The sequence below is a fragment of the Pistacia vera genome, unplaced genomic scaffold (genome assembly GCF_008641045.1).
Source record: "Pistacia vera cultivar Batoury unplaced genomic scaffold, PisVer_v2 Contig300, whole genome shotgun sequence".
NCBI classification, from domain to species: domain Eukaryota; kingdom Viridiplantae; phylum Streptophyta; class Magnoliopsida; order Sapindales; family Anacardiaceae; genus Pistacia; species Pistacia vera.
In genome coordinates this window covers 656,286-671,576 of record NW_022196114.1, presented here as the reverse complement: position 1 = coordinate 671,576, position 15,291 = coordinate 656,286, and the positions used below count along the sequence as shown (strand labels likewise).

General features: G+C 38.6%; 2 protein-coding genes across 2 annotated transcripts; both read left to right on the top strand.

Moving 5' to 3' along the window:
• The first annotated feature begins 972 nt into the window (after positions 1-972).
• Positions 973-2,340, top strand: LOC116135520 (putative disease resistance RPP13-like protein 1). Its single transcript, XM_031421230.1, has one exon. The coding sequence runs from the start codon at positions 973-975 to the stop codon at positions 2,338-2,340; it is 1,368 nt and encodes a 455-aa protein (XP_031277090.1).
• An 8,554-nt stretch (positions 2,341-10,894) lies between these two features.
• On the top strand, positions 10,895-14,695 carry LOC116135519 (putative disease resistance RPP13-like protein 1). The gene has a single exon (XM_031421229.1). It carries the CDS (start codon positions 10,895-10,897, stop codon positions 14,693-14,695), a length of 3,801 nt encoding a protein of 1,266 aa, XP_031277089.1.
• The last annotated feature ends 596 nt before the right edge of the window (positions 14,696-15,291 follow it).

Below are 15,291 nucleotides of genomic sequence, written 5' to 3'. Positions count from 1 at the left end.
TCCCTACATCAAATCAGGGATAAAGGTAAGTTCCTTTCTTTTAGGCTGCCATAATGTCTATCTATTTTAGGATTATCTTCCACTGCTTTGGTAAATACACCTTCATGACATCTTTCTTTTGTTATCTTGTATGATGTTGTTATTGTCATCTCTATCAGGCCTACAAAAATTCTGGTCAATGAAGATGAAGCTATGACAGACTGTTTCTTTGACTTACCAATTATGTTTCAGTTGGTTTCTGCGTTAAACAAATGGTGAGATTTTAAATACTTGAAAACAAGCAACTTGTAGAAAATATTTGAAACTAATTCTCCATTTTTTTTTTTTTTTTTTTTTTGGGTTCAGACCAGGAAACGAAGGATGACTGTAAAGCAGCTGTTTCACATGAAATTTCAATACTGCTGACAGCAAACACATTTCAGTTTTTCAGTTTGGGCTTTTGCTTTGGAGTTTGGAATAATTGGAGAGAACACTTTTGTTTTTGAAAGTTGTATTTTAAAGATTATGGTTTGATCTCATTTATGAGTTATTCTTTATTGTTGAGACTACTTTTACTTGTTTCCTTTCTATTTATATATAATCTGGATTAATGCGGCTATAAAGAAATCCAGAAAATTATTTGAGACTTTTCATGAAAAGTTGTTATGAATCTAGAAATTGGTGATGAGTATCTACAAACTTGACAATACAAACAAGTTTCATTCTGTTCCAACATTATTGACATATATGACTGAATTGAATGTGATCCGACATCCCTAAAAGTTTTGGTTGAAATTTGCAACATCTTTAAATTGTTCTTCTAAAACATATTGAACAAAAGTCAAATGTGGTCCAATAAATATGCTAATTTTGCATATTTAATATTATGTAATCAATATAGGTTATTTATCTATCTAGGAAGAGAAAAAATAAGAAATCACTTACCTTTAACATTAACTTTTCCTTTTAATCTCTGTTATTTCTATAGTAGGGATGGGAGGGATAGGCAAGACTACTCTTGCTCAGCTTATTTACAATGATGTCAAAGTGGAAAATCATTTTGATATCAAAGCATGGGTTCATGTTTCTGACGATTTTGATATTACTGAGACGACAAAATTAATTCTAAGGTCTATTGCTCTTGGGAGTAGCGATGATAATGACCTAAACATGCTTCAGATTGAATTGAAGCACCAACTGTTGAAAAGGAAGTTTTTGCTCGTCCTGGATGACATTTGGAATGAGAACTATGGTGACTGGACTGCCCTATGCTCTCCTTTTGAAGTTGGCACACCAGGAAGTAGGATTCTTGTTACGACTCGGAATCAAAGCGTTTCATCAATTATGAGTACTCTTCCAGCTTACATGCTGAGAGAGTTGTCGTATGATGATTGTTTGCACATATTTACTCAACACTCGTTGGGGACAAGAGATTTTAGCATGCGTCAACACTCGTTGGGGACAAGAGATTTTAGCATGCGTCAACACTTGAAGGAAGTTGGTGCGAAGATAGTGAAAAAATGCAAGGGCTTGCCTTTGGCAGTAAAAACACTTGGTTTCCTTTTACGAGGTAAATATGATCTCAGTAATTGGGAATATGTGTTAAACAGTAAAATATGGGATTTACCCGAAGGGACATGCAAGCTTATACTAGCTCTTAGAATTAGTTATCATTATCTTCCATCTCATTTGAAGCGTTGTTTCGCATATTGTTCCATATTTCCAAAGGGTTATGTATTTCAAGAACAGGAGATAACTTTATTATGGATGGCTGAGGGTTTTCTACAACATGAAATAAGTGAGATGCAATTGGATGATTTAGGTCACAATGTTTTTTTCGAGCTTTGGTCGAGGTCATTTTTTCAGCAATCAAGCATAAACAGCTCACTTTTTTTTATGCATGACCTCATCAATGATCTTGCTCAATGGGCAGCTGGAGAAATATGCTTGAGGTTGGAGAATATAGGAGAGGGTGACAAGCTAGAGAGAATTTCAGAAAATCTTCGCCATTTATCTTGCACAGATAGCTCATTTTATGACTTCAAAAGTTTTGAGGCGCTATCTAACTCCACATATTTACGAACTTTCTTACGATTGCTACCTCCAAGGTACAAGTACTTGAATAATTCCCTGGGCTGTAATGTTCGTTATATATTGTCAAAACTATCATGGTTAAGCGTCTTATCTTTGTGGAATCATTGCATCTCAGAGCTACCAAATGAAATTGGAAACTTGAAACACTTACGGTACCTTGACCTTTCTAAAACCGATATTGAAATTTTGCCTGACTCAATTAAAAAACTGCTACCACCTGAAGAAATTGTGTACAGACATAGGGAACCTAATCAACCTGGTCTCTGAGCACTCCCTATTTTTGTTGTGGGCACAGGCATTGGCTATGGTTTAGGAGAGTTGTAGTCCTTGATGCATCTTCGGGATACACTTAACATTTCAAAGTTGGAGAATGTAAATAATGTTGATGATGCCAAGGAGGTAAGCTTAATTGGCAAGACGAACCTTGATGTGCTATTGCTAAATTGGACTAGCAGTATTGACAATTCATGGAAGGCAGATATAGGGACACAAGTGCTTAATATGCTACAGCCTCATCAAAATCTGAAAAAGCTCACTGTCAAAGGCTATGGTGGTATAAAATTTGAAACTTGGTTAGGCAATTCCTCATTCTCAAATCTGGTATTACAGGAGGGTGTGAGGATGTGGTATCATTTCCACAGGTGGAGATAGGAATGTTACTTCCTACCTCTCTAAACCACCTGTCTATTGCCCATTTTCCGAATCTGAAATATCTATCATCCATTCTTCTAAGTTTGACTTCCTTGGGGCAACTATATCTACGTAATTGTCCTAATCTCAAATCCTTCCCGGAGAATGGCCTGCCTACATCACTTTCCCAACTATATATCAATAGATGTCCACTTCTGAAGAAAAGGTGCACAAAGGATGAAGGAAAATATTGGCCCATCATAGCTGGAATACCTCCCGTTGTCTTATGAAGAGTGAATGTAATTTCATTAACCTGATCCGACTAACATTTGCATCTGCTGGAATCTCCATTGATTTTTATTCAATTTCGCTGTTCTGGAATTAAACAATTAGTTTTTGGTTCTGTCCCAGCTCTGCTTGACTTCGAGATCATGGAAGGAAGACCGGTGCTTTCCTATGGAAGAATGCTCCCTACGTCAAATCAGGGATAAAGGTAAGTTCCTTTCTTTTAGGCTACCATAATATCTATTTATTTTAGAATTATCTTCCACTGCTTTGGTAAATACATCTTCATGACATCCTTCTTCTGTTATCTTGTATGATGTTGTTATTGCCATCTTTATCAGGCCTACAAAACTCAAGCTAAAAAAAAATTCTAGTTAATGAAGATGAAGCTATAACAGACTGTTTCTTTGACTTGCCAATTATGTTTCAGTTGGTTTTTGCGTTAAACAAATGGTGTGATTTTAATGTAACAATTTCTTGAAAACAAGCAACTTGTAGGTTTCAGCCGAAAAACATTAAGAGAGAGAGAGAGATCAAAACAGAGCACCAAAAACGATTTTGCAAAAGCTTCAGACCTTTCATTAAAGAAACAATATATAACACATATCCACTCTTTGCTAATTACACCTACTACAGCAGAAGTTACAGCTTTCAAATTCAAATTTCAACACAACATTACAGTAAACTTACTTCTAATGAACTTACTTAAATACCCTTTAAAACAAGATAACCAATTACACAAAAAACTCTCCCATGCACGTTAAGTCACTGCTGCATGAACGATTTTGCATTTTTCCAGAACACAATTCTGCAGACTTGAGTATTTGATGCATTTCCAGCAAGGCATCACTGCAGCAAAACTCCCACCTTGATGCACTTTGCTGGAAAACCCAAGTTTGAGTCTAAGTTCCTCAAACTTGGCTTTAGGCAACTCTTAGTCATGATGTCTGCAATCTGATCCACACCCCGGCAGTGCAACAAAGTCACTTCCCATCATTTCAGCCTCCTAACTGCATGAAATTTAATCTTTATATGTTTGGTCCTGCCGTGGGAACTGGATTCTTTGCCATTGCCACTGCTGATTGATTATCACACAATATAGGTGGTTGCCTAACTTGTTCCTGCTTCAAATCAGACAGGATTTTTCTGAACCAAGCAGCTTGGTTCACAGCAGCTGCGGCAGAAATGTACTCTGCCTCTGCAGTGGACTGAGCCACTGAGTCTTGCTTCTTTGCAACACCCAATGGCACCTTCATTGATGTAAAACACATACCCAGAAGTACTTTTCATGTCATCTAAGGAACCTCCCCAGTCACTGTCTGTGTATCCCTGCAGAACCAATTTTTCTGCTTCTTAAACCAAATGCCCAGGTTTGAGGTTCCCTTCACATACCTTAGCACCCTTTTGCAGCCCTATAGTGAGATTCACTTGGACACTCATAAATCTGGAGAGGTAACTCACTGCAAACATCAGGTCGACGTGTGGCTGTCAAGTACAACAAAGCATCCTATCAGGCCTCTAAACATACTCTCATCCACCCCTTTTCACCCATCATTTTTGCTCAGCTTCAGTGTAGAGACTAAGGGTGTACATGCAGGTTTACAATTCTCCATCCCAAACTTTATGAGAATTATTTGCATACTTTTCCTGATGCACAAATATTCCATTTTTGGACTGAAAAATCTGCATACCAAGAAAGTATGACATCTCCCCCAAATCTGTCATCTCAAACTCAGATTTCATGGATTGTTTGAACTTGCTCAACTAATCTGGATTACTCCCTGTCATTAGCAAGTCATCCACATACAGTGACACAATAATTAAATCACCTTCAGCTTCTTTAACATAAAGGTATGTTCATTTGGACTTCTTACATAACCCAAGTTGTTAAGGTAATCGTTATGCGGCTGTACCAGGCCCTAGGAGCCTGTTTTAGACCATACAATGCCTTCACCAGCCTGTATACGTTGCTTTCTTCACCATTCACTTGGTAGCCTTGGTTGGTCCAAAAAATCCTCTTCTAGGCAGTCATTTAGGAAGGCAGATTTGACATCAAGTTGGAAATTTTCCAACTAAATTGGGCTGCCATGGCTAGATCATCCTTATAGTGTCATGTCTTGCTACCGGAGCAAACGTATCAGTGTAATCCACACCTTGTTGCTGTGCAAATCCTTTTGCCACGAGTCTAGCCTTGTGTTTGTGGATTGTATCATCCGGATTGAGCTTTAATTTATAGATCCATTTTACCTGAATTATTATTCTATTTCAGGTCTTTCAACTAACCTCCAGTGTTGTTCTTCTCAATCATGGAATCTCCTCCTGCATAGCACTTTTCTAGGCCTCTGATCCAGCTCAGCATACGTTTTAGGTTTGACACAGCCACATTGACCTTGCATAAACATCAGCTAAGGTCCTGGTTCCACGAACTGATGGTTTTTATCTTCTTCAGTTTCATGTTCATCTAGAGAGCTTTGGTTGGTGTTGGGTGTTATAATCAGCAATAACTTCTTGCTCTCCAACACCAAACTGCATTCTCATCAATTCTCACATCCCTAGTGATCACCATTCTTTTGTCTCCGGAATGTACACTCTGAATCCTTTTGATTGGTTGCTAAACCAATGAAAATACCAACTTCAGCTTTGTATCCAGCTTGGTCCTCTTCACTGTGGAACCATCAATAGCACACACTTCCAAACATCTCAAATAGCCAATTGCAGGTTTAGTTCAGTCCATGCCTCAGCTGGTGTTTCCCTTTGACTGCTTTGGTTGCAGCCTATTCAGAAGATAAACTCCCGTATTTACAGCCTCAGCCCAGAATTTCTTAGGAAGGTTTTTTCTGCCAACATGCATCTAGCCATCTCCATGATGGTCCTATTTCTTCTTTCACTTACTCCATTTTGCTGTGGAGTGTATGGAGTAGTGAATTGATGCCTAATACCAGCTTCTAAACAAAGAGATTGAATTCCCTTGAAGTATACTCTGCTCCGTTGTCAGTTCTCAATGATTTGATCTTTGTTCTAGCTTCATTTCTTACTAACAGTTTGAATTTCTAAACACTGCAGGAACTCACCTTTTTTGCTGTAAAAAATACACCATGTCATCCGTGTATAATCATATCTAAGAGTATGAAATAGCTGCTTCCACTCAAGGATTCTGTTTGCAGGGCACAAACATCTGAATGAATCAGTTGAAGCTTCATTGTTGCTCTCCAGGTCTGATCCGTAGGAAACGCAGGTTGCTCAATTTTCCAATTTGGCATGCACTGCACAATGTGCTTCTCTCCTCAATTTCTGGTAGGTCACTAACCATGTTTGCATTCTTCAACTCTTGAGGCCATTATAGTGGTAATGTCCAAGCCGTTTGTGCCAAGTTTCGGACTCCTCCAGTCTACTTAAAAGGGCAAATTCATTGGTGGTTTTCCACTCAACTGGAAAACTTTTCCTTTGCATCTTTACCCTCATCAATTCAGCTCCTTTAGAATCAAGTATGGTACAAGCTTGATCCTCAAAATGTAATGAATAACCCTTCTCTAACATCTGCACACCTCATAAATTTTGGCTAAGTCTAGGAACAACACACATGAGAGATTAACTTTGTACCTGACCAAGTTGGACAGCAACATCCCCCATGCTTGACTTCCATGAGCTCACCCTTTCCTATGTTATCTGGGCAATATGATCTATCCAGGTTCACAAAGTTTTGCAGGTCTGCAGCCATATGATTTGTGCAGCCGCTGTCAATAACCAAGCTTCACTGCTGGTTTGTGTCATGTAACAAGTGGCCAAAAAGTTGTTCAGCCTCTTGACATTGTGTTGATCCTCCCAACGTTGCTTGGTGTGGCTGTTTCCTTTGTTTTCTTACACACCCTTTCAATATGCCCGAATTGCTTGCAACTCCTGCACTGTATCCAGGCCTGAACCAGCATCTCTCTCCGGATGCCCTTTCTTTTTACAATAAGTACAGGCTGGAAATTCTTTCACTCACCAGCCCTTTCCCACTGATTACTACTCTTCTCTTTCCCCTTTCTATCTCCAGCATACTTCCTTGTGTGGTCTGTGAGGTTTGCCTTTGAAGCTTGCAACCAATACCCTCACAATGTCTTCTGCCTCATGAGTTCCCTTTGTTCTTGCGCTTGGAGAGAATGAACAAGCTCAGTCAATGTGATCTGAGTCATGTCCTTAGAGTCCTCCAAAGAAGAAATTTTGGCCTCAAATCTTTCCGGAAGACTACCAAAACCTTTTCCACACCTTCGGTCAGCCAACTCCACTCCTATAAGCTGATTTTGTTGACAACATTCATTAGTCTATCAACATAATCCTTTACTTTTTCAGTTTCCTGCATTCTTTGCATCTCAAATTCCCTCCTTAGATTAAGAATCTGCATATTCCTTGTGTAGTGCTCCCCATGTACTTTCTCTCAATTTATCCCATGCTTCTTTGGGGTTTTCGTATGCCATGATCTTGTAAAAACAAGATCAGTTACAACAGCATGTATGTGAGAAAGAGCTCTCGGAGCTTTGGCTGTTTCTTCCTCATGCATCCTCAACGGTCAACGTGGGATTCTGTCCAAGTGGTGGTGTGCGCGTTTTCTTTCACATACTGCCACAGTCCCTGTCCACGAAGGAAGGCTTTCATCTTTATTGCCCAGATGTGGTAATGTTCTCCATTGAACACCGGTGGAGCCATCAATGCAGATTGTGTTGTCAGCTCTATTTTTCACGTCTGATGCAGAGAAGAAGGAAGGCAGATGCAGGTTAAGTTTTTGCTTGAGAATGGAGTGTGTTTTTGAGTCGTAAACGAAAGGTTTGGATGCTAAGTTTCTGTTTTTTGCGATGGCTCTGATACCCATTCGTAGGTTTCAGCGACGAAGAACATTAAGAGAGAGAGAGAGATAAAACAGAGCACCAAAAACGATTGCAAAAGTTTCAGACCTTTCATTAAGAAAAAATATATAAAACATATCCACTCTCTGCTAATTACACCTACTAGCGAGAAGTTACAGCTTTCAAATTCAAATTTCAACACAACATTACAGTAAACTTACTTCTAATGACATACTTAAATACCTTTAAAACAAAGAAACCAATACAAAAAAATCTCCCAGCACGTTAAGTCACTGCTGCATGAACCATTCTGCATTTTCCAGAACACAATTCTGCAGACTTGAGTATTGATGCATTTCCAGCAAGGCATCACTGCATAAACAAACTTAGAAAATATTTGAAACTAATTCGCCATAATTTTTTTGGGTTCAGACCAGGAAACGAAGGATCTGGAAAATGGACTAGAGCAGTGTTTCACATGAAATTCAATACTGGATAGCAAGCACCTTTCGGTTTTTCAGTTTGGGCTTGTGTTTGCTTTGGAATAATTGGGAGAACACTTTCGGTTTTGAATGTTGTATTTTAAAGATTAGGTTTGATCTCATTTATGAGTTATTCTTTATTGTTGAGACTACTTTTTGTTAGTGTTTGTGTGCTGGAGATAACTAAGAAAAGAAAGAGAGCAAAAAAAAAAAACGATTGAAGAAAAGTGGTCTGTATTTTCTTGAGTTCAAAAGAGTTTACACTTCAACTATAAAGCAGATTTTTACACTATTACACCAACATGCAGACATATAAAAACTTATTAATCTGAAGCTACTGACTTAATACCAACTAAACAACACTCGTTAACACATCCCACATATCTGGGATACATATCAAGCATTACAAAAAGAGTAAAACTTTGCAGTATTACAAATGGACCCTGGCAGATTGCCTTTCAGTTTTACCGCCAAAAAACATGTTTGAACATCAGTTGAACTGCTGCATTTCCAGCCAAGTATCAACCTTCAACAATTTTACGTTGTCCTTTATGTTTATATATACTTGGATTAATGCGGCTATAAAGAAATCAAGAAAATTATTTGAGACTTTTCATGAAAAGTTATTCTGAAGCTAGAAATTGGTGATGAGTATCTAATAAACATCTCAGAGTAATGAAAGAGATGTAGCAATTCTTCTTTGTAGGATGGCTCTCCTCTGTTTCAGCAGAGGATCACTCCTAGAGCAGAGGTGCAAAAAGGATAGTGGTATTTCTTTAGACCTCTAGACGTAAGTTTTTAAATTGCCCCTTGATGGTATGTCCTACTGCATCCTGCTGAGTACTTTCTGATACGAATCTTATTGTTGGAAGTCTCAGCTCAGTTCGTTACTTCCATCTTCATGTGAATCATGTCAATATTTTTTCAGAATGATACTTGTTTATAACTGTTGAATGAAAAATGGTCTTTGCGTCACAAACGAAAATGTTAATTTCTAGTAATACAAATGCCATATACGACTTCCTCATCAACATAACAAAGGATAGCCCTTCCACAATAAGGAACAAAGCAGAGTGTATCATAAACATCTCAAAATTAAATAGATTTAGAAGTTGTCTTCTTTAGGAATATCCTCCTCTGTTTTTACAAAGGACACTGCTAAAATAGTCTTCAAAACATAGGTTAAGAAAAGGGATACCCAGGGCATACAAAACAGAGGTAAAAGCATACAATTCGTTGCATTTCACCAGCATGGTTTGATCTGCTTTATTGAGATAAATATGATGATGTGAGTACCTATTCTCGTAATAGTTATTAAATCCTGGCTGAAAAGATTTCTCTACTCCTCTGCCAACTGCTAGGTAATGGATGGTTATAGTCCATTTGGTAAAAATACAGCTGTAACATGAAACTTCTTTCAACTAATTACTGCATGTATCAATTTCATATGCAATCAAGGTTAATTAAAAATGGCATTAGTTAAAATGAATAAGAGGATTCAACTTATATGTAACTGTTCTGCCATTTTTTTACCTTGAGCTTCAGCTTTCAAAAACCAAACTGAATTTCTAGTTTCACCAGTTCAACCTCTCTACAGTTTTCCAACCCAAGCACATAACCCACCACCTGTTTGTAAAGCATTAGCACCTTAGAAGAGTGTTTCAAAATTTATGCTTTCGGAAAGTTGACTGATCCTCTGCTTTTATCTATATTATGTATTTATAATAAACAATAAATAACTCTTGAAAATTATTTTGTTTACGTTTGTCCATTATTAGTACTAGTCCATGTAGGTCACGCTTGCTAAAACACAGTGGAAGTTGACTTCTCTGAGTCCATGGTCAGGCAGTCAATAAGCAACAACTGCTTTTTAGTTTGGAGACAAAAGAAACAGATATTTTCTTCCTAGGTCATTGTTATGCAGATTTTTGGCTACCACATGTTCCATCAAAATTCTTCCGTTTCTTCAAAGAAACCATGTCTATGATGGGAGAGGCTATTCTATCTGCCTGCATCGAGGTGTTGTTCAAAAAGCTGGCCTCACCTGAACTTCTGCAGTTCGCACGCCAAAAGAAAATCCATGCTAATCTCCAGAAATGGGAAAAAATATTGGTTATGATTCGTGCTGTGCTTGATGATGCTGAGGAGAAGCAGCTGACGAACAGGTTAGTGAAGATCTGGCTTAGCGAGCTTAAAAACTTAGCTTATGACGTGGAAGACATATTGGACGACTTTGCAACTGAAGCTTTGCGGGTAAAGTTGTTGCTAGAACCCCAAGCCAGCACAAGTAAGGTACACAAGCTCATCCCTACTTGCTGCATCAGTTTGAATTCACCATCTTTCATATCTAATATCAAGATGCGGCCCAAAATAAAAGAAATCACTATCAGATTGCAAGATATTGCAGCACAAAAAAACAACCTCGATTTGAAAGAGAATTCGGTTAGGGCATCCGTCAAAGCCAGTGAAAGAAAACCCACAACCTCTTTGGTGAATGAAGCTTATGTTTGTGGTAGAGAAAAAGATAAGGAGGCGATATTTGAATTATTATTGAGGGATGAGGGCACTGAGTGTGGAGTCTCTGTTCTTCCAATAATAGGGATGGGAGGAGTGGGCAAAACAACGCTAGTCCAACTTGTCTACAATGATGCCAGAGTTGAAGATCACTTTGATCTCAAAGCTTGGACTTGTGTTTCCGAAGATTTTGATGTTGTTAGGCTAACAAAAACAGTTCTACACTCGGTTGATACTAGGACTGATGAAGTAAATGATCTAAATTTGCTTCAAGTCAAACTCAAGGAGAAACTAATTGGAAAAAAGTTTTTGCTTGTTTTGGATGATATATGGAATGATGATTATGATGACTGGACGGTATTACGTTGTCCATTTGAAGTTGGGTTACCAGGAAGTAAGATTATTGTCACAACTCGTAGTCAAAATGTTTCAAAAATCATGGGTACTCTTCCAGCTTACTCATTAAATCAACTATCAAATGACGCTTGTTTGAGTGTATTCTCAAGACACTCATTGGGGACAAATGATTTTAGTATGCATCAATACCTTAAGGGCACTGGTGAGCTGATAGTGAGAAAATGTAACGGTTTGCCTTTAGCAGCAAAAACTCTTGGTGGCCTTCTACGTGGTAAATATGATCCTAACGATTGGGAAGATGTGCTCAATAGCAATATATGGGACTTACCGGGTGGAATTATACCAGCTCTAAGGTTAAGTTACCATTATCTACCTCCACATTTGAAACGGTGTTTTGCATATTGCTCGTTATTCCCTATGGGATACGAATTTCAAGAGGAGGAGGTGATATTATTATGGATGGCTGAAGGTTTCTTGCAACATGAAATTGGTGAGAGGCAAATGGAAGTTTTGGGTCGCAAGTCATTTCGTGAGTTGTACGCAAGGTCATTTTTCCAACACTCAAGCAAAGATACTTCTTGGTTTGTTATGCACGATCTCATCAATGATTTAGCTCAATGGGCTGCAGAAGAAATTTGCTTTATGATGGAAAACGCACTGGAGAGTGATAAGAAAGAAAAAATCTCAAAAAATCTTCGCCATTTATCATACATTGGCGGCAAATATGACGGCCTTAAGAAGTTTGAGGCCTTGAAAGATGTCAAGCAGCTACGGACCTTTTTGTCACTCAAGCTGGTGCATCCCGGCTGGTGTTACTTGACCTATAATGTTGTTTTGCATATACTGCCAAAACTACAACGCTTAAGGGTCTTATCTTTACATGGGTATCGCATTGTTGAGCTGCCAAATGGAATTGGTTATTTGAAACAGCTACGCTACCTTGATCTCTCCAGTACTGCAATTGAAATTTTACCTGACTCAATCAGCAATCTTTACAATTTACAAACACTTAAATTAGAAAATTGCCGTCGACTGAAGAAATTGTGTGCACAAATTGGGAGCCTAATAAACCTACAACATCTCAATAATTCTAACGCACATTCGTTGGAAGAAATGCCTTTGAGCATCAGTAAGTTAACTGGTCTCCGAACACTGCCCTTTTTTGTAGTAGGCAAAGGAATCTGCTCTGGGCTAGGAGGGTTGAAGTCATTGATGCATATTCGGGAGACACTTCACATTTCAAGGTTGGAGAATGTTGATGATGTTGGGGATGCCAAGGATGCCAGTTTACATAGCATGAGGAACCTTAATGCTGTACTGTTGGAATGGGCAAACAGTCTTGGAGTTTCAAATAAGCCAAGAACTGAAACACATGTGCTTAATGTGCTGAAACCTCACCAGAAGCTGAAAGAGCTCACTGTCAGGGGCTATGGTGGCACAAGATTCCCAACTTGGTTAGGGGATTTCTCATTTTCAGATTTAGTGATCCTACGACTTGAAGATTGTGGTAAGTGTACTTTCTTGCCATCTGTTGGACAACTACCCTTTCTCAAGGGACTTTTCATCAAAGGAATGGCTGGAGTAAAGATTGTTGGACTGGAGTTTAATGGAAATTGCCTCTCAGTGCCTTTTCCTTCACTGGAGACTCTTTGTTTTGAGTGTATGCAAGAATGGGAAAACTGGATTCCTCATGAACCTGGTCAAGAAGTTATAGGTTTTCCTCGTCTACAGGTGCTTTCAATCGTAAGATGTTCTAGACTTCTAGGCGTATTGCCAGAGCATCTCCCTTCATTGAAAAGGCTTGTGGTTAAAAGATGTGAGCTGTTGGTGGTGTCAGTTCCAAGTCTTCCATCCCTTTGCAAATTAGAAATTGATGCATGCAAAGAGGTGGTGTGGAAAACTAATGTCGACCTTAGCTCAGTGAGCTCTGTGGTTCTTTCTGATATGTCAAGTCACATGCTTGAATCTGAGCGCTTTCTGCCAGTCTTACCAAAATTAGAAGAATTGAAGATTGTTGGCTGTAAAGATCTAATATTTTTCTGTCAGAGTGGAAATAGTTTAATGAAAGATGTTAGCTACCTTTGTCAATTGGTGATTGAGCAGTGTCCCCAACTTCTTTCCTTGGTGGCAGAGGAAGGAGAACAGCAGCAATATGGGTCTCCTTGCAGACTTCAATCCTTGGAGTTGAGGGATTGTGAATCCCTTGTGAAGTTACCTCAAGTATTGAACAACCTTAGTTCCCTCAGGGAGATATCTATCCAAGAATGCCCGAAACTTGTTTCCTTTCCAGAGGCTAGTCTACCTTCCCAGCTTAGATTCATTAGCATTTTCAAATGCAATGCACTAAAATCCTTACCTGAGGCATGGATGCACAGCAGCGATACGTCTCTTGAAAGTTTGTCTATTGGATTCTGTGATTCTTTGACATGTATTGCTACAGTGCATCTGCCTCCGAATCTAAAGCGGTTGGTTATCCATGGTTGCAATAATCTAGAGACTTTGATAGATGAGGAGGAAGTTTCGGTGATGCACGAGGAGAATATCAAAAGAGGCAGCAGTTGTAGGGATACTTCTTTTCTTGAGTACTTGGAGATTAAACACTGTCCATCCCTTACATCCGTATGGTCAAAAAGTGAGTTACCTGCCACACTTCAACAAATGGAGATTTTTCATTGCTCAAATCTTGTTTCCTTATCATCAAGAGGCAATCTTCCTAAGGCTCTCAAATACCTATTTATTGATAGATGTTCAAAGATGGAGTCATTGGCAGAAAGAGTGCACAATAACACTTCTCTAGAAAGTATTACAATTTGTGATTGTGAAAATCTTACATCATTACCCAATGACTTGCACCAACTCCGGCATCTTCAAAAGTTAAGTATATTGGATTGTCCAAACTTTGTTTCCTTTGCAGAAGGAGGATTGCCTTCTACTAAACTATCAGACTTCTCCATTATTGGGTGTGAGAAACTGGAGGACCTACCTAATTGCATGCACAATCTCAACTCTCTTCAATATTTAGCAATATTAAATTGTCCAAGCATTGTATCCTTCCCTGAGGATGGCTTTCCAACCAACCTTCTGTCACTTGAGATTAAAGATCTAAGTATCTGTAAGTCTTTGTTCATGTGGGGATTGCAGAAACTCACCTCTCTTAGACGACTCTGCATAAGTGGGGAATGTTCAGACATGGTATCATTTCCATGTGAGAAGATAGAAATGAAGCTTCCTACTTCTCTAATTCAACTGCAGATTGAAAATTTTCCGGACCTGGAATGTCTATCCTCCACTGTTCAAAACCTCCCATCCTTGGAAGAGCTGGAACTCTATAGTTGTCCTAAGCTCAAATACTTTCCAAGGGTTGGTCTGCCTCCCTCGCTTTTGCGACTATATATAGATGGATGTCCTCTGCTACAAAAACGGTGTAGGAAGGATAAAGGAAAATATTGGTCCATGATAGCCCATATACCTTATGTTTTCACAGATTGGAGATGGGTGTTTGATCAAAGAAGAGTATTAAATCCTGTTTAATTTCACAAAACCACCAGGTACCTTAATTATAATTGATACTCAGCCAACATTTATATTCTCATTTAACTGTGCAGGAACCTCAATCTATTCTTATTCATTTCCTCTTGATCAAAACAGGCAAGTAACGTTTCTGGCCCTTTGTGTTCTCATATTTTGCCAAGATGACAGCACAAGTCCCTCAGTCAAATCTGTGGATAAAGGTAAATTCATTTTTCTCTGTTGAGGGTAAATCTCCTCTGTTGTACGAGAGTTGCTAAAACTCTGTCGTACAAGAGTTGCTAAAAGGATAACGGACAGATTGGCCCAGGATAGCCCACATAATTTATGTCTAACATAAATTGGAAATTCGCGTTTGCTTCCCAAGAAGATAAGGTAGGCAATTTCAAAAATACTCAACTAATGTTTAGAATTTTGTTAAACTATGAGGAAGCTATATTGATTCTTTTTCATTTTCTCTGGATCCAAACAGTTGATTTCATAATTCTGCTGCTCCACTTGTTTTCCCCCAAGTGAATAGCAAGCCCCTCGCCAATTCTATCCTTATAGGTGAACTTCTTTCTTTCTAGAGTAAATATATATTTGTTTTTTATGATTAA